This window comes from Saccopteryx leptura, chromosome 3 (assembly GCF_036850995.1).
Source record: "Saccopteryx leptura isolate mSacLep1 chromosome 3, mSacLep1_pri_phased_curated, whole genome shotgun sequence".
Classification (NCBI taxonomy): domain Eukaryota; kingdom Metazoa; phylum Chordata; class Mammalia; order Chiroptera; family Emballonuridae; genus Saccopteryx; species Saccopteryx leptura.
This window is the reverse complement of record NC_089505.1, coordinates 162,398,721-162,418,022: the sequence shown is the minus strand read 5'-3', so window position 1 is coordinate 162,418,022 and position 19,302 is coordinate 162,398,721. Positions and strand designations below refer to the sequence as shown.

Genomic DNA, 19,302 nt, shown 5'->3' with positions numbered 1-19,302 from the left:
GCTAATGGATGAGAGTTTTGACAGTGATGAGTTGTATTAAGGTGCGTCTTACACATGGGAGCATCTTATACATGGGGAAATACAGGTAGGTGTCTAGAAAAGTGCGAGGACAGATTCATTTGTCATGAAACTAAGCCAATGATACAGATGAATATAAGGTTTACATTTTAGAGCTAATCAATGGGTTCTAGGTGTCTAGAACATGACCAGAGCTAGGTTAGTGCTTCTATTTTAATGTTAAAACTCAGAGATTAAGTGCATTGAATTAAAAGGTCCAGGAGTGGTGATGGTGATTACTCCTTAACAAAAAATGACAAAGAGGTGGTTTATCAGAAAGGATGAGATTTTTGCAATGCTTTCTATTTCTTCTTCACCTTCCATGCCTTTCATTTATCTTTCATATTCCTCATGCCTGGCACATGTAAGTGGATTATTGAGTGGATATACACTCCAATACAGTATGCCCAAATGGCTGACTCCTCTTTTTCTTTCATAGTTATCATAGAGGGTGATGTTAGTGCTTCTTTAGTGCTTAAGTTACAGGCACTAAGTAAGTACTAAGGTAAGCTTACATATATATTCGTTCACCTAATTCTCAAACTAACTGTTGACATTAGTGTTATTCGCATTTTACAGATAAGGAAACTCAGCCTTAGGAAGGTGAATTTGCTCAAGATCAGACAGCTGGTAAGTGGTAGTGCTCCAGAGCCCATATGCTAATGGCCATATAACATGCCTCTTCTTTTACGGCCACTCCTAGATCTCATTATGCCTTGTAATTGCATCTTTCAAAAGTGACTTTCAGTTGTCCATCAGTGAGAAATCTCCAGGGCAGTGGTCTATGGTGAAGGACTGTGGAAGAAAGAGGAGGTAGCACTAAACCACATGAGAATATGAGAGATCAAACTATGTCTGAGACCTCGATTTTCAAGGTAAAAAGTATATCAAGTTTTTACATCCAAAAAGAAGGTGTGATGATCTCAACAAGCTGGTCATCTGGTTTTGAATAAACACACCAGCCAAAATGTGGGGAGACCACACTAATGACTAGCCAACTCTCAGGGATTATGTTTTCATGAATCCCCATAGTCACTTTTTTTCAAACCAAAAAAGAATCCATTCAAGAGGCTGTATTCTCTCTCACAAAATGAGAGGTAAAAGGCAAAAACAGAAACAAAAACAAGATCCCTCCTATATTTTTCCTGTTGTTTCCCATACTCACAGGTGCTAAGCACTATATAGGTTATCTAGAAGTTCATTATACCTTAAATAGTCCTGGAAATACTTTTAAAACTTTATCTGTTTAGTTGTCATGCTGCAAGTAGAACAAACCACAAAGAGAATAGTGACTGGTTATTCCTGAAGTAGAAAGGGGGAAAAGTGCCTTTTGAAGTCAATTTTATTATTGATGCTGCTTTATTTTTGCTTTGTTGCAAGGTGCTACCCTTGTGCTCTGTGGTGACAAAGGTGAGATGGGTGTGATGAAGGTAAGGGAACAAGTGGGGAGATTCTTCCAGAGAAAAACAAGTGGACAGTGGTCTGAAATTTGCATTTCCTCATTGTTACTATTGGAAGAAAATTCAGAAATTTTAACTCCTGCATTAAAAACTAGCTGGTGATGATAAAAGTACAGTGAAAATATGCGGTCTAGCCCTGGCTGGATAGCGTGGCTGGCTGAGTGCCGTCCCGATGCACAGAGGTTGCCGGTTCCATTCCCGGTCAGGGAACAGACAGAATCAATGGATGCTGCCCTCTCCCTTCCTCTTCCCTAAAATCATAAAATAAAATTAAATAATGTAAGTAACTCTAGGAAACAAATGTCCTCTTTTCTTACCAAGTATGGATTGTTTCCTTTCTCGTAAAAGAACACAAATCATTTTACTCCAGGTTTCCTGAGTTTCATACGTGTGCTACTTGGCAGTCCACACTGCTAAATCATAGTCAGTTCTGGAATAAGCAAGTCCAATCTCCTTGAGGACAATCACCACTGGCTCCACCCCATTTCACACAGGAAATTTGTAGATGAAAATAACAGCAAATATCAGAACCAAGACTACAGACATATCAGTAAGGATGCATTAAGATAACAGGCTGTCAGTAAAAAGTAAAATCTAGTGGCATTCAAAAACATTTATAAAAATATTTTGTAAAAAATGACACATGTACTCTGCAGGGTCAAAAAGGCAGGTCAGCTTTCTAGTGATATTCTGACACAGCATACGAAAGCTATCCATTACCTGGCCAGCACTTTGCATCTATCATGTCCAGCATTTACAATACGGTTCTCTTCATTTACTAGTTACATTTCTAAATGCAGGACTATTTGATCTCCAATCCCTGCTCTGTTCTGCCTCTGTAGCTACAGACCAAATTCTGTTTAGAAAATTTATCACTGAAGTGGTATCTTATTTAACCCCATAGCATAATATAAAAACAATCAATTACTTGCTCAAACAATGAGCCAGTAGCTGAAAACTGGAAATCTATGTAATTGAAAGCTTCTCAAATACAGTGTGTCCGTCAAGTCATGGTGCACTTTTGACTGGTCACAGGAAAGCAACAAAAGACGACAGAAATGTGAAATTTGCACCACATAAAAGGAAAACCCTCCCAGTTTCTGTAAGATGATGTGACAGCATGTGCACATGCGCAGATGATGATGTAACACAGTGTATATAGCGGAGCAGCCCACGGCCATGCCAGTCGAGATGTGGACGGTACAGAGGAAAGTTCAGTGTGTTCTGTGGCTCGCTAAATTTGAATCCGTGACCAAAGTGCAACGTGAATATCAGCACATTTATAACAAAGCGCCACCACATAGGAATAACATTACTCGGTGGGATAAGCAGTTGAAGGAAACCGGAAGTTCGGTGGAGAAACCCCATTCTGGTAGGCCATCAGTCAGTGACAAGTCTGTAGAGGTTATATGGGATAGCTACCTAAGGAGCCCTAAAAAATCTGTGCGTGAGCCCACATCGAACTGCACTGAACAAGTGTGAAACTGGGAGTGTTTTCCTTTTATTTGGTGCAGATTTCACATTTCTATCGTCTTTTGTTTCTTTCCTGTGATTGGTCAAAAGTGCACCATAACTTTACGGACACACTGTATAATTATTAGAAATGTGTATTCTCAAAGAAATGTTATGGACATGTCTAAAACTATGCAATAAATAAATTTAATCAGATTAACTTTTTTCTTCCAAATGTCCTTTTTATTCTAAGTTGTTAGCCCTTTCCTCATTTCCTTGTTCCTTCCTATGAAGTGTATATGCTAGGTATACTTTGTAAATTTTCTATCTGAAATTTCAACACCAGTAATGAAGTACAAAGCAAAAAGCAGCACAAGCAAGCCAGTCTGGATAAAATACTGTCAAAAATTATCCAGAAAACCATTATAGAACAATAATAATGCCTACCTTTCTGGTGCTAATGATTTCTGAGAGTTAAGTTGCTGACACTGAACACTGAGTCCACTTGGAAAATGTCCGCCAGCATCAGGCTCCAGAGGAAAATATGAAAACAGGACATCAGAACATTCCCCCCTTCCCACGGAATGTTTATTTTACAGCTTTTGCATCAGGTAATCAACTGAAACACTTCAACAACAGAAAGCTGGCAGAATGTTAAGGAAAAGGAGTGATTATCTCTCCAGCAGATGTGACAAAATGGTTTCAAGTTGGAAACATTATTGCATAAATGAAGGAGCCCTAAAAAATCTGTGCGTGAGCCCACATCGAACTGCACTGAACAAGTGTGAAACTGGGAGTGTTTTCCTTTTATTTGGTGCAGATTTCACATTTCTATCGTCTTTTGTTTCTTTCCTGTGATTGGTCAAAAGTGCACCATAACTTTACGGACACACTGTATAATTATTAGAAATGTGTATTCTCAAAGAAATGTTATGGACATGTCTAAAACTATGCAATAAATAAATTTAATCAGATTAACTTTTTTCTTCCAAATGTCCTTTTTATTCTAAGTTGTTAGCCCTTTCCTCATTTCCTTGTTCCTTCCTATGAAGTGTATATGCTAGGTATACTTTGTAAATTTTCTATCTGAAATTTCAACACCAGTAATGAAGTACAAAGCAAAAAGCAGCACAAGCAAGCCAGTCTGGATAAAATACTGTCAAAAATTATCCAGAAAACCATTATAGAACAATAATAATGCCTACCTTTCTGGTGCTAATGATTTCTGAGAGTTAAGTTGCTGACACTGAACACTGAGTCCACTTGGAAAATGTCCGCCAGCATCAGGCTCCAGAGGAAAATATGAAAACAGGACATCAGAACATTCCCCCCTTCCCACGGAATGTTTATTTTACAGCTTTTGCATCAGGTAATCAACTGAAACACTTCAACAACAGAAAGCTGGCAGAATGTTAAGGAAAAGGAGTGATTATCTCTCCAGCAGATGTGACAAAATGGTTTCAAGTTGGAAACATTATTGCATAAATGAATCAACCCAATGGGGGAGGGAGGAGAGAAGGGAGAGCAGCAGAGACACAGCATGGGCAGAGCATCTTCCAACTCCGATTGTGAGGGGAAAAGGCACCATTTAGTTGTGTCTTTATAAAATCAAAATCAAAATATACAATTCATGTTTCTCAAAATTACATCCGACTCTGCTTTTAGACACTCACATACCCCTCAATAGAAAGCTACAGAAGCTGTCTATAACATCGGATAGATGGCACCTGTGTCTAAATCACAGGCTTACCAGAAAAATGTTTTAAAAACCATTACCACCCGGGTCCTTTTATAAATAGTACTGCAAAGGTCACAAAGCTGCATGAACTTAAATTACAGGATCAATCTGCCTGGCTGATCACTCATTTCAATCTCTCAAATTCCCACTCCAGGAAATCAGAAAGTAAGCTCCACTCTGGAGGGGCTGAACTGGCAGTGCGGCTGAAACAGGGTTGCTTTTCCCCGAGGAAGGCTGTGAGTAGTTCAGCTGGCATCAGGCAGCAACTCTGCATAGGGTAAATGGATGCAAGAATTTAACAGCAATTGCCCTGTTTCCTCTCAAACTAAACAGCACTAATTTATGAAGAGGCAAGTTTTCAAATCATAAATTAGAAGCACCTGGGCCTCTTAAAAGACAAACTTCCTAAAGGTTACAGTACCGGGTGCTTCTCACACGAAAGGATTTGAGGACCATAGCTGTGTTTGACAATGATCGCTGGGAAAACCCAAATAGATGGCTTACACAGATGTTCTTTATGGAGAATTTAAATATAAATTAAAATACCAACTACACATTTGGGAACCAGCCTTTAGTTAAATTCTCTAGAGCTTTTAGAATTTTTATTTCATTTTATTAGAAAAAGAGAATCATCGTCTACAAACTATTTTTTTTTTCTAACTCTGTAAATACAATGAGCAAATCATCTGAAATATCAAAATATTGTTTATAAATCACTGATGGCACTAACAATTTTAAGGATTTTCAATAGGACACACATAGAGAAACAGTAGATTTCAAATTGTAGGCATTAACTGCATTGAAAGAATAGAAAATAAAATTTCAAGTTTAAAAGTCAGCAAGTTTGAGTTCTCTAATTTTCAATAATTTAAATCCAATCATCAGGAATTCAGAAGCACCCAGTATGTTCAGAGTTGCACAGATGAGGATGAATGACAGAAAAGTAATCCCCATGCAATATTTTAAGTGTTGCTATCAGATATATTTAAGTAATACTTTACAGATTAAAGCTGGTTGAAATAAAAATATATCCTCCCCATCACATTTTAACAGTCACAATAATTTATCAACAGTTGTCATTTCACAGCAATTAGAAAACAGGAGCTGATACAAGTTGAACAAAAAGGTACTTTTTCCTCTTTTAGAAAATAAACATATATAGATATATATATACACACACATACACACATAACATTATCTTTTAAAATTCAAAGTGGTTGATTTGCTTTTGTATTATAAAAAAATTTTTTTTCCGTGATCAAATTACTGAAAAGGCGCAAAAGCTAAAAAAAGAAAAACCACATTTGCCACTTTAAAAAAATACATTATTGTCTGAGTGGTTCTATATATCTGATAATAAAGTTAGGTATCATAAGGACTCTGCGTTTGTCAGACTCCTACGGCTGTACTGGACCAGACGGAATTCAGTCTAAGTCTTTCTCAGTCCCCAGGACGGGTACTCCTAACCCACCCTAAAAGATGACAGAATACGCCCATGTTCTGAACTGTTAAACTGGGAACGAAAGCATGCCCACCTGGAAGCAATCTAAGTCATAAAAGTTTATGAATCTGTGGGAGAGACTGCCTGAATCAGAAAGCTATTCTTTGGATATAAGTTAGGAGCTTTTGGAAGTATACAAACTCTTTTAGAACACTAAAGTAAAAGATTCAAAAATGATTTCTCCATAAATAATGATCCTTTTCAGGGGTCTGTAAACTACAACCCCTGGTCCATATCTGGCATGTCACCATTTTTTGTAATAAAGTTTTACTGGAACACAGTCATGCTCACTCATTTTTGTATTTCTATGGATGCTTTTGTGCTAAAATAGCAGAGTTGAGTAGTTGTGACAGAGACCATATGGCACGCAAAGCCTAAAATATTTACTCTCTGGACCAGGCGTCCCCAAACTACGGCCCGCGGGATCCGGCCCCCTGCCACACTTCCGGAAGGGGCACCTCTTTCATTGGTGGTCAATGAGAGGAGCACTGTATGTGGCGGCCCTCCAACGGTCTGAGGGACAGTGAACTGGCCCCCTGTGAAAAAGTTTGGGGACCCCTGCCTGGACCTTTATAGAAAACATTTGCTGACCCCGGTCTAGTGCACTGCCTGCTACTCCAGTTATCTAGGAGACTGTGGCGGGGACTCCAAGAACAGCTGCACACGGGTCCTCAGCAGACACTGTCCAACGCCCCACCCTGAACTGCTGGTGCTTTCCTTTTGGGCAAGGAAATAATTTGTACATATTTTCAGCAATTATTTTGTAAAAGATAATAAATACACACAAAAAAGAAAGCCAAATCAGAAAAGTATGCCTGTCAATGTTCTCTCAATATTTTCCTATTATTGGGGGAAAGGGTACAAAAAATGATTCTGTCAACTTCCTTTACCTTTTAAAAAAATTTCCTAATAAATGTTTTTGGTAAATAGTACTCCCTCCTCACCTCCCATATAATTAATAACCATGAAAGCAACCTGCCTAAAATGCTTACATAATTTGGTGAGGCCTTCTTTGGGAATATTTATCTAAACTATACATATTAAAGATTATGCTTTTAGAAAAATGTTACTAGAATTCTTTATCTCTGTCACTCTATAAAAGGGAAGAAAGTAAAGAATGCACAGAAAATTAAACTCTGCAAAATATACTTTACAAACCAGAGGTATAAAACAACTACCATTTCTGAATGGTAATGTAAAAACAAATTTCCCCTGACCTGAGTCAGATAATGAAGTCTTTTTCAAACAGGGGACCTCCTGAACTCAAGCAGCTGCTCATGAATCTTTAAGAGTTCACAGGTGTTTCATATTTCAATAGTTGAAACTGGGAAGATAAAACACTGAGAAGATATTTATCAAACACAAATGTATAAAGATTAACTTTTTTCCAACCAGCTTATAAGTGGACTTCCCCTTTCTTTTTTTAAAAAATGAATGGTTTGAAACTATAGGTTAATGATGTTTCCATAATACCTTACATTTATATAGCGCTTTACAATTCTCAAAGTGCTTTCACATGCCATCTCATTTAATCCTCACAACACCCCTGCGAGGTAGGTACAGCAGGTATTATTACCTCATTTGGAGATGAGGGAACTGAGGCAAAGAGAGGTTAAGTGACTGACCTAAAATCATACAGCTGATAAGTGGCAGAGCCTGGACCAGAAATCAATCCGACTCCTTGTCCAGTGCTCTTTCCACTATAACTACTGCCCCCACTTATGAATAATGTATTATGTATCAAAATCGAAAGGGTATTAAAATTAATTTCAGTGACTTCTTAAAGTTCAATGAGAAATACAAGAACAGTAGGTCTGATGGTTTTACTTGACATAATAAAATTGGTGCAAAACCACTTTTGTCTAATTACTTATAACCTTTTGGTCCAAATACATAAAATATGCAATATTTACAGCATTTTTCTTTTTTTCTTTGTAAATGCAATGCTTTAAAACACAATATAAAGCACCTTAGTAAAAATAGTCTACAAGTAAAAGCACAGAAGAAGTAGGAAAACCCTCCCCATATCACAACTCACTGATGGAGTTACAATATGGAGTCACCCATACCTGTGTACAGTTCACAAAGAGCCCATGGAGAAACAGATACTAAGCTGACTTTTTTTATATATAATAATGTGTGGAAGCCTTAACTAAAACTTCAGGCAAGGTCAACATTCTTTGAAGTGTTCCCCAATTTTAGATACTGGGGAAAGAGGAATGAACAATACTGCTTTGACTCTTTTTACAGTATTAGTAATAGTTTAAATTGGTTTTTAACACTAATGACAATTAGTTTTAAAGGACATTAACATGAACTACATAAATACGGGCAATTTCAACTACAGCAGAGACAGTTCTTAGCAAACATGATCAAACATTCCAATAAATTTCATGAGACATGATTCACAAAAACAAAGCGCACACTGCCCAACAGCTAATAACACCACTCAGCGGAGCTGTATAACCAAGTCTCCAGGTGAAGGTGGGGTAGCGAATGGACTCATCTTCGTTCATGGTTAGTTGAAAAAATGCTTTATCAAAAAACAGTATCAGAATTTTTTCTGAAATTGTATTTAGCCTTTTGATTAGAACTGCTATGTGTTTTAGATGATATGTAGGTTTTTCCCAGGCAAAAGGTTATAAGTCCCAGAAAAAAAAAAAAAACTTAAAACTTCTTAGCCCACTGACATCAGCCAGCATCTACTTCCTTGACGTTATTGTCTGTTTCCTACTTCAGCTCAATACAAATAGTAGCACTGAACACTAAGGTGAAGACAGTGTCAAAGTTTTAGTTCAACAATCTAATAGTCACACCATGTACTCAGTTCGATTTCGGATAAATCTTTTCATAAAAGAAATTCTGTGCGAGGATGTAGAGGTCTCCATCTTTTTCTCGTACAGCATGGGCTCTGATGAACTGGAACTGCTCGAGTGCAAATTCATAGAACTCGTTCTCCATTTTCCAAATGTCAGATTGCTGTAGTTTTGCAATGGTTTGTTTAGTGGGGAGTTTCTTCTCTGTGGTTTTCCTAAGATGAGATTTCTTTCCTACTTACAAAGGAAAAAAAGAAAAGGTAAGTAATTCGAGAACATAGAAAAGACCAATGCCTCTTTATTTGAAAAGATGGTTTAAGTTAATATTGAAGGACAGGCAACATTTGTTTTGTATTATCACTCAGGCAAAAAAAACCAGTGCCCTGATCATACTGAAACTGTGATTTATTCCTCAGTAATGTAAATCCTTAACCTGTTAAAGACTAAATGAGTTATCAATCAATGAAGTGTAGGCTGTCACAATACATGCTGTATTCGTAAGTGCTTTGACTAGTACATTTCTGGAAATATGATAAAATATCTATTTCCAACCTTAATACTAATTTCTCATTACCTATGCTCCATATAATTGCATGTTAGAAACTAGGTCATTATGTACCCTAGGAAGAGAGGTCCTATGACTGTATCTTACCAGATAATGGCAAAACAACAAACATACAAAAATCATACAAACAAAAAAGACACAAAAATTAAAAAAAGAAAAGAAATTAAACCACCCAAAGTAGACTGGACCAACACAGTCATGTTCAGATGTGAAAGAGTGTCAAGGCTACCCTACCAACGCACACCTTTAGGGGGACTATACCAGACATAGCACATGATAGTCATTATGAAAATGACAGAGTCTTACTGTCCCACCTCTACTCTAAATGGCATTTAGCAGGTCTGAGGGCAGCACACAGTCATAATGTTAGGTATCCAGAATTATTAAACATTACACATTTGTATGACTGGTTCTATAGTTTGTATTTTTCCACTATTCTAACAATGCCTTCTAATTACCACCTAATACATGTTGATTCATTTTGAAAATATTTACTGAACACCATCTGTGTGCCAGGAATTGTTTTGTATTAAACATGATGAAGAGAAACAGACAATTTATCTGCCTTTCTGGAGTTATTTCTTGTACTTTATTCAAGAAACTTCAAATATACGTATTTTTCAACTTGCAAATGAAGAAATTAGGACAGCTTTGAAAGAACCCATTGTTTATATACCTGTGCGGTAGAGCTCTGTAGCACCCCTGAAGAACCGGGGCAAAGCTGCCTCCAACAACATGATAAAGTCTTCAAGCTCTTCAGTAACTCCCACCAGAAAGTACTCATTAATTAGGTTATACTTGGCTTGATCCATAGCCCACCTGCTTCCCACATTCCTAAAACCAAGACAGAAATCAAGAACCTGGTTGTTCAATCTGCTAAGTATATGTCATGCCTTTCCCACTGTATATTATGGGGAAAAATGGATAAACACATGTCTGCCCAAAGCCTTAATATTCTTTTATTAATTTTTTGAGAGGCACACCTGTTTTTAATTTCCTTTGCATCTATCCCCAGTTTCTGTTCAACTACACAGTGCTAACTCAGACTTAACAGTGAGCTTAATATTAACAAGGTTTAGTTTGAGGGCAGTTAAAAAAAAGTATATATACAACATATACTTCTCTTATCTGATTTAGTGTAAGTGCATTTAATTTTTTTTAAAACTAAACTAACCTTGTTCATTTTAAAAGCTCTCTAGTAAGGTCTAAGTAATTTGTGTGTAGTGCTTATCTTAATTTAATTTGTGGGCTTAGGTTTTTCTGTCATTTCTGAGGAACAGAAGTAGATAGAAATAGCTCTGCTAGGATCTTTCACTATTTATATTGCCAGCTAAAATTCTTTTCAAGTCCTTTTTGGCACCGACATTCCCTAACCCAAATTTCAGCTGTCTTTAAGCAGTGTGATATTAAGCCAGTGACTTTATCTTTCTAACTTTGTTTTCTTAACCATTAAAAAGCTGTGGCAAGGGGTGAGGAAGAATAAATTAGTTTATTTCTAAGGTCCCTCCAAGTTTTGTGAATCTGTAAAACATACTTAAGGAGTTCAATTTTAGTGCTGGCTGGGCAGCTCACAGTGTTGTCCTAATACACCAAGGTTGTGGGCTCAATCTCTGCTCAGGGCACATATAAGAATCAACCAATAAATGCATAAATAAGTGGAACAACAAATTGATGTTTCTCAAATCAATCAATAAATAAATTAATTTAAAAAAAACTTCAATTAAAATCTCCCCTATAATGCCCAATAGAGCAATACTCCATTGTTCTAAGGTAGAGGCTGGCAAAATTTCTATTAAAAGCCAGAAGTAGGTATCTTAGGTTTTGCAGGCTGTATAGTCTTGGTCACAATTACTTAATTCTGCTCTTACAGCATAAAAAGAGCCATTGACAATAAGTAAACAAATGAATGGCTGTGTCCCAGTAAAACTTTGTAAAAACAGGTGATGGGCCAAATTTGGTCTCCAGGTTGTAATTTGCTAATCCCTGTTGTATGATTAGGAACTAAAACATTCTTCCTGTCCTTCTAATTCTTCTTACGCTATTATTCTTTGATATAGTCTATTGTGTAGGACTTTAAAGTTCACAGTAATCAAATAATATATCTCAAATAATGAAGAAAAGAATAGAAGACATTCCTTGCACTTCATATGATTTCAAGAAAGATACTAACCTTCAAAGTGTCCCTGTTTCTTCAACTTCTATTAAAATTACTGATTAGATCAAATGAAGACATACCATTATTTTTACAAACTGAAAACTCAGCACATTCTGAGGAAATAAACTTTATAAAAGATAAAATATCTTGCCTGACCAGGCAGTAGCACAGTGGATAGAGAGTTGAACTGGGACACAGAGGACCCAGGTTGAAACCTCGAGGTCACCGGCTTGAGCATGGGCTCATTTGGCTTGAACATGGGCTCACCAGCTTGAGCACGCGGTCACTGGCTTGAGCGTGGAATCAGAGACGTGACCCCATGGTCACTAGCTTGAGCCCAAAGGTCGCTGGCTTGAACCCCAAGGTCGCTGACTTGAGCAAGGGGTCACTCACTCTACTGTAGCCCCTCAATCAAGGCACATATAAAAAAGCAATCAGTGAACAACTAAGGTGCTGCAATGAAGAATTGATGCTTCTCATCTCTCTCCCTTCCTGTGTCTGTCCCTATCTGTCCCTCTCTGTTTTTGTAAAAAAAAAAAAAAAAAAGATAAAATACATTTTCCACCTCATTATTTATTAGCACACTAAACCACAACCCTAACCTTCTCTCAAAGTCAAAATCAGTTTAATAGTAAAACCAGGTGAATAACTTACCCAGTAGAAAAAAAGTCCTACTTGATCTAACATGAATGGCTAAAACAGTAAGCTTAGGGGAAAATAAGACTTATGAAATGATCCCTGACCTTTAATTAAGAGCTCAGCTGAAATGCAGCAAAACACATAACACTAAAAGCAAACAAAAAATTCAAAAACCAGCATCTGAGAAAACATTGCAAGGACATTATAGAGGAAGAATCTTTTTAATGCACTTAAAGGTAACCACAAACCTAGGTACTATTTAATTACACGCTATTTTTCACTAATTTCCTTACACTTAACCCTTTACTAACACATCTGCACTCCTGAATTACAGGTTCCAGAGATCAAGAAGAAGATCATAAGCTAACGTCTCTCCCTACCAGCATTCCGAGCTGTGGCCGCAGAAGAACGGGATTTGAAGCCAGAGCTTCTCTGGAGCACAGTCGGAGCCGCCCTCAGCTACACACTCATCAAAGGTCTGGAACAAAGACAAAGCAGCATAGGTAAGCCATCAACCCGTCTCACCTACCAAATATCTTCATGTGGTCAGTTATTAAATAAGTAGGTGGCAGTGGGTCTCCATTCACCGAGATACTGAATTAAAGGGATAGGGATGCTATTAATACTTACCTGATATACTGAGGAAAGTTAAACATGGGTTTTTCTTAAGTCTTTGTTTTATGTTAATGTTTATATCAGTTCATTTACTATATGAACGGACACCTCTCAGATAAAAATCTGTCCTTGAAAATAAGTACTGGTTTGTATTAAATTAGTGTACTTATACTTTCTAATCCGTCACTAAATAAAAACAAGGCTAAAGATACTATCATTTCTTTATAATCATTTGTGAAATATAATCATTTGAAAACAATATAAAGTAGGACTACACTTGTCTTTTTTTCCTTTCCTCATTAAAATGAGCAAAAAATCATTGTACAAAGCAGAAATGACCTTAGATACTTATGTCTTGCATGCGTTCCAAGTGCATCTTACTGAGTTAATTACAAGGGAAAGAGACAGCCTACGTATGTAAAATTACTCAATTTCACTTTCTTAAGTACTTACTATCTGTCAGAAGCATTTTAAGTATAGGAATTATCTTTCTGAAATGATATAATATTGAGATACCAGAGAACAAACTTGGGAGCTGTGATTGTTGCAAGACATCTACAAACACCACCCGTTATTTCTGAGAAGAGGAAGTACGTAGATGTAGAAAGAGTATTCCTGTGGAGTCAGGGCTCCTGACTTTGTAGACCCAGGTTCCTTTGTTTCAGAAGCTTAGCATCTACTCTAATTCCTCTGCCAAATGTTTGATTAGACAATAGAAAAGTAGAAATATAGTTTGGGTTTTCACCTCTTTTACAATTCTTTCTTATTATCTGGGGGAGGTGTTTCGCTTCCACCCACTAAAAGAAACAACCTAAACACGACAAGAAAGATGTAAAGAAAAAAAGAAAAACAATTCTGAATAATCAAAAATTTGTGAACATATATCAGCGTGTCAGATCTTATTAACAGAATCGCCCGTTTCTATATAAATATTTGAATACAGTGAACCAAGTATGTCCTAGTAAGAGAAACTAAATTAAGTCAACTCAGTACCTTTTCTACTACACACAACTTGATGAATCAATACACTGAGATCTTAAGATGAACTGCTGTGCTGACTCTAACAGTGACATCAGCAGTTGGGCTTCTCCTATCACAGAAGATGGTCACTCAAATGCCTGGTCACCAAAAATTTCTGTTTTGCTAACTCCTATTAGCCTTCTCCTTACATTTTGGTCACATCCCAGAAATAGGGCTTTCTATAAATAAATAAATATTTTTTCTTATAAAATTTCAAGTCCTCAAAATAAAAAGCAATACAAATGAAATAAAAACACTCCAGACTCTTCCACACTCACAAAAACCACCAGAAAAACCAGTTATGATTAGTTTTTTTCACTTAAAAACCACTTACGGTTTTTAGAAAGAGCAATTCTTTGTGAACTAGACACAAATGTTTTTAAAAGCATGAAATATCAAAATATGCTTAAGACCATTTAGATTATTAGTTTATATATTTAATTCCTAAAAATTGAAGGTTAAAGGAATTAAACAAAATTTGATGCTTGATAGTAATGGCAATTATATTTACATTAAATCCTCTTCTGAAAATGATTTTGCTTCATACTTTATACAGAAAACTGAAGCTAAACGTGAGCTCCCTCAATTTCCTGCTTAGATAGAAGTTTATCTGCATCTGCAGCCCCTACTGACCTCACTGTAAAGAGACATCTCCTTCTCCTATCTTTGAACACCAGCCTCACCCCGAGACTCTGCTCCATCATTTTTCTCCAGGTCCTGTCTGATCGCCCCTTGCTGCCTTCAGAGACATTAATATGTCCACATGTCTGTTATCTTAAAAAAATTTTCCTGATTTTTTTTTGTTCCTTTCAAAGCCAAACTTCTATTTTAGGAGTAGTTTTTCCTCACGGTAGGTCTTCATTTATCTCTCAGTTGCTTCTCAACCCTTTGGATTCCACTTACACTTCTTCCTCAGACATCCCTAATGAACTTGACATTGACAAATCAAAGAGACAGATTTCAATCCTCAATTCACTAACCTCTTTGCAATTGAAAGGATTTTTCTACCCATTTCAAGGACTTGCCAGGTTTGTCTTCTGATTCTCTGACGTCAGTCTCCTTGGCACTCCGCTCTTTAAATGCTGGCATTCCCCAGAGCTACGTATCTGCACCCCCCTTTCTTCTTCCTTTTTCATTTGATCCCCTTTACATACTCTGTGTATTCCAACTGCAATTTCCTTGTTTCAGCTTCCATCTAATGATGATGACTCTCAAATCTATGATTTAGTTGAGACCTATTTTTGAGGTACAAATACAATTTCTAGTGGCTATCTCCATCTATTTCTTTCTTTCTTTCTTTCTTTCTTTATTTATTTAATCTCCATCTATTTATACATGACTAAAAATAATGTCCAATATCATCTCTTTCTTCAACTCTGTTACTACTGACTTTTCCTTCTGTTTTCTCCCATCTATAGTCCAATGAGAAACCTGGGAAGAAGACAGGTCAAGGATGACTCTGAGTTTCACACCTTTTACCGAGGTAGAGAAAACTGGTCTACAATGAAAAGTTACCAAACCTGTAAATATGTCAATTGCAAAGATATTCTATTGCTTTCCTATAGTGCTTCTCACATAGTAGATACTTTCTAAGTAAATAGTAAGTTCTTAAATGCCTTTGTGAAACAGAATAAAATTCATGTTCAATAAGCAAACCATTGTCAAGGAATTGTGAATTGCTAAGGACTATGAAAGCAGTATTTTGTGAGCCAATGGTAAGATCAGGTAGTGCTAAGTATGGATTCCTTTCAACTTTATGTATTATCTTTTATAAATTAATATACAGACAGTCTGAGGTAGTATATATTAAATTCATTATAATTCCTATAGCTGTTGATAAGCCTAGTTAATCTGAAGAAATACAAAGGACCTGGCTGGTTGGATCGGTGGTATAGCATCGACCCAGCGTGTGAAAATCCTGGGTTCAGGTCAGGGCACACAGAAGCGACCATCTTTTTCTCCACCCCTCCCTCTCCCCATACTCTCTTAAACTCTCCACATCCCCTTCCACATCCATGGCTCAATTGGTTACAGTGCACTGGCCCTAGATGGGCAGAGCATTGCCCTGCCAGGGGCTTGCCAGGTAGATTCAGGTTGGGATGCATGTGAGAGTCTGTCTCTCTGTCTCCCCTCCTATCACTTAAAAAAAAAATATACAAAGAGCAATTGAGGTAGAAACTGGGATCACTGGGACCAACGAGTACTTCTTAACATAAATTGATTCTTCTTTAGATTGTTATTTACAGCACGTAGCTACTAACTCTTTCTGTAAGTATAAACCCCTTGATGTGCTATTAATAAAAATAATAAAAAATGTTTAATAATCTATAGGGCAAGACAAAGTTAAAATCATACAAAATAAATATTGACATATTTAGAAAATGTGAGTGATGCGATTTATCAGTGCAGTTAATACTACTTGAAAAACATTAAGAAGGCCTATGCTGAAAGAAAGACTCAGAGATCAACTATGGCTATTCAAACTTAGTATTTGGTAGACATTTTCTCAAAATGAACAAGTATGCCTGCCTGTCACCTGAAAGAAAACAACTGACAGTGTTAGTAGCCCAGTGGTTCTCAATTGGAGCTGCTTTGGCCCTGAGGTGACATCTGGAAATGTTGGAAGACATCTTTAATTCTCACAACTGGGGTGTATGTGGGTAGGATGTTACTGGGTAGAGGTCAGAGATACTGGTAAATATCCTACAACATGGAAGCCCCCCACACAAAGAATTACCTGGCCTAAAACAACAACAGCATCAAGGCTGAGAAACGCTGTGATAGCCAGTGATAAAAGTTAAGCTTTCAAGCAAAAAAATAAAATTTTGGAAAATGTGACCAGCCACTATAAGTTTGATTTTCCCCAATACTTAAAAGAGTTTTCTGATGAGATCAAGTGGTGATATTAATGAATGTGAATTTTTGATACTGTATAATAAAATGTGTCAACATTTAGAATGTCCATATATCATTGATCCAAATAACCAATGCATGATGTTACAAAATTATGCTTAGTTAAAAATCCATTCAAAGTGTAAAATATAGCAATGGATGTTAGTATAACAGAGTATAATGAATTCACTGCTATGGCTTCAGATTCTACAGTTCAACAATTTCAAGAAATGCTTTGCCAAGTTTTAGTGTAGTATTAAAGAAGAATATCCATGGTTTTCTGAAAAGGATACTGAAATCCTTCCCTTTCCAATTACGTATCTGTGTAAAGCTGGATTTTCTTTATACACTTAAACCAAAAGAACTGGTTAAATTAAACTGACTGATTCAGCAGCAGATATGAAAATCCAGCTCTCTTTATTAAGCTAGATGTTTTTAAAATTTGCAAAAATGTAAGATGTCACACTTTTTACATCTTTGGAAATGGTTATTTGCATAAAAATATTTATGTTACCATATGATAGGTTTCTTAGTGTGATTTTTAAGTTAATTAATATTTTAAAAAGTTTTCATTTATCGGTAAGTTTAATGAGATTTACTGATATTGGTAAATATCAGTAAATATACAAAAACAAAAGCTCTTTGGTGGTCCTCAATAATTTTTTAAGAGTAAATGAGTTCTAAGACTAAATATTTGAGGACCATTGATTTATCTACATACCTCTTCAATGCTGACCTTTGGATAATTTAATATCCCTATTTTCCAGGTCCTGGGCAGAGTTAAATACCAGGGAAACAAAGATGAATGAAATAAAGCTCCTGCTTTAGGAAGTTTATAGTCTTTTGGAGAAGACATATCTGCAAACATATAATTCAAATATCACAAAATAAATGCTTAAAAAAGAGATATAAATGGAGCCTTACAGGAGCCTTGAAAGGAACATTCCTAACTGCCTGGGGCACCAGAAAAGATTTGGTGGAAGAGATAACATTTGAGCTGGAATTGATAGGCAGAAGAAGAATTTTCCAGAACGAAGGAAAGACATTCTGAATATAGGGAACAACACAACAGAAATATGAAGTGGTAATTCTGGACGGCAGGGACATTTTACGTGGCTGAAGCGCTGGGTGCCTGAAGGAAACTGGGCAGGTCTCAGACTGTGTCAGATTTGTCTCCTCTGTCTTGGGCAATCCTGTGAGCCATTAGGTTCCAGTAAAGTTGTTCCACCAGGAAAGTTGACAAATCAGTTTGGTTTCTTAGATAAAACAAGCCTGCTGCTCCTTTGGAGGATACACATAAATAGAGAACAGCCCAGTACTGAGCCTGCTAATAAGGGCTCCATTGAGTCACTATTCTCTCCTATTTAAACACACAAAACAGAAGATGCTTTAGCAAAATAGTGTCCCTGATGATCACCAAGACTAAGAGAACCAAAGTACGTACACAGATACATCATATTAATGAATAATTATAATGGTCTCATAGAATATTGTTAATCATATAATGACTATCAATATAATAAAACAAATTTCAGCACTGGGACATAAGTAAAATAAAAAGTTATGTATACTCACTCCAAAATATCAATAAGAGTTTTACTTTTCCTTCTTTATACTTTTGGGCTCTTTTCAAAATTTCAATAATAAGAAAATAGTACATTTATAAGCAACCATACATTTTAAAAGCACACTGTTCATTGCATTTCATAAACAATTAATAAAAATCTTAAAACTAAGTTTACCTTTTTGTCTCCTTGTTTTCGTCTTCTTAACCCTGGTCTATAATCATCTCCAAATCTCAGGAAGTAATAGTAAGAAACTAGCCTCTCAATAGGATCCCTTATGACATTAATGTAAATTGGCTTCTTTTTCACACCAAATCTGAAATAGAACAAAACTTAAAAAAGTGAAATTGACATTTTTACTCTATTTAGGGGTAACCTAAAATTACAAGTTTAAGGTATTGATTCTATATGAAAAGAACATGAATTAATTTAAATAAAATATACTGTGTGAAGATTAGAATAAATAAATAAGAAATAGAAATGTAAAAATCATGGCTGAAGATAGAGAAGGGAAAAATAAAAAAATAATTGAAAATTTTACCAACAAAATTACATAAAACGTTTTAATTTTATGCGGCAATGATTTCTCATTTCTGGTCCACCAAACCAGATAAATATTATTAATGGATACAGCATAAGTCCGTACAAGTGTGACCGTTTGAGTCTGCTTTCTACTATTGCTGATTTTAAAGACAAGACAGAAGTGACAGGCATGTTTTCAGCATCATTTCCTCTTAGAATGCATTGAAGGAATACAGGCTCTTACATTAGCAACCTTAGGATTAGCAGACCCTAGAATTGTCCAGCTGGCTCCCTATTTTGATATC

At 36.3% G+C, this 19,302-nt stretch overlaps 1 protein-coding gene across 2 annotated transcripts in view; it reads right to left on the bottom strand.

The window, feature by feature from the left end:
* Positions 1-5,968: 5,968 nt before the first annotated feature.
* The window catches only part of HS2ST1 (heparan sulfate 2-O-sulfotransferase 1), a 205,622-nt gene continuing 192,288 nt past the window's right edge, over positions 5,969-19,302 (bottom strand). The window contains exons 4-7 of one of the 2 annotated variants that reach the window (XM_066376723.1): positions 18,653-18,791; positions 12,764-12,861; positions 10,266-10,423; positions 5,969-9,261 (exon numbers count right to left, since the gene is read on the bottom strand). In XM_066376723.1, the coding sequence (XP_066232820.1) occupies positions 9,032-9,261; positions 10,266-10,423; positions 12,764-12,861; positions 18,653-18,791 (625 nt within the window). In that variant the 3' untranslated portion in view covers positions 5,969-9,031. The remainder of the gene's footprint in view (positions 9,262-10,265; positions 10,424-12,763; positions 12,862-18,652; positions 18,792-19,302) is intronic. The other variant, XM_066376724.1, reaches the window with a different exon arrangement.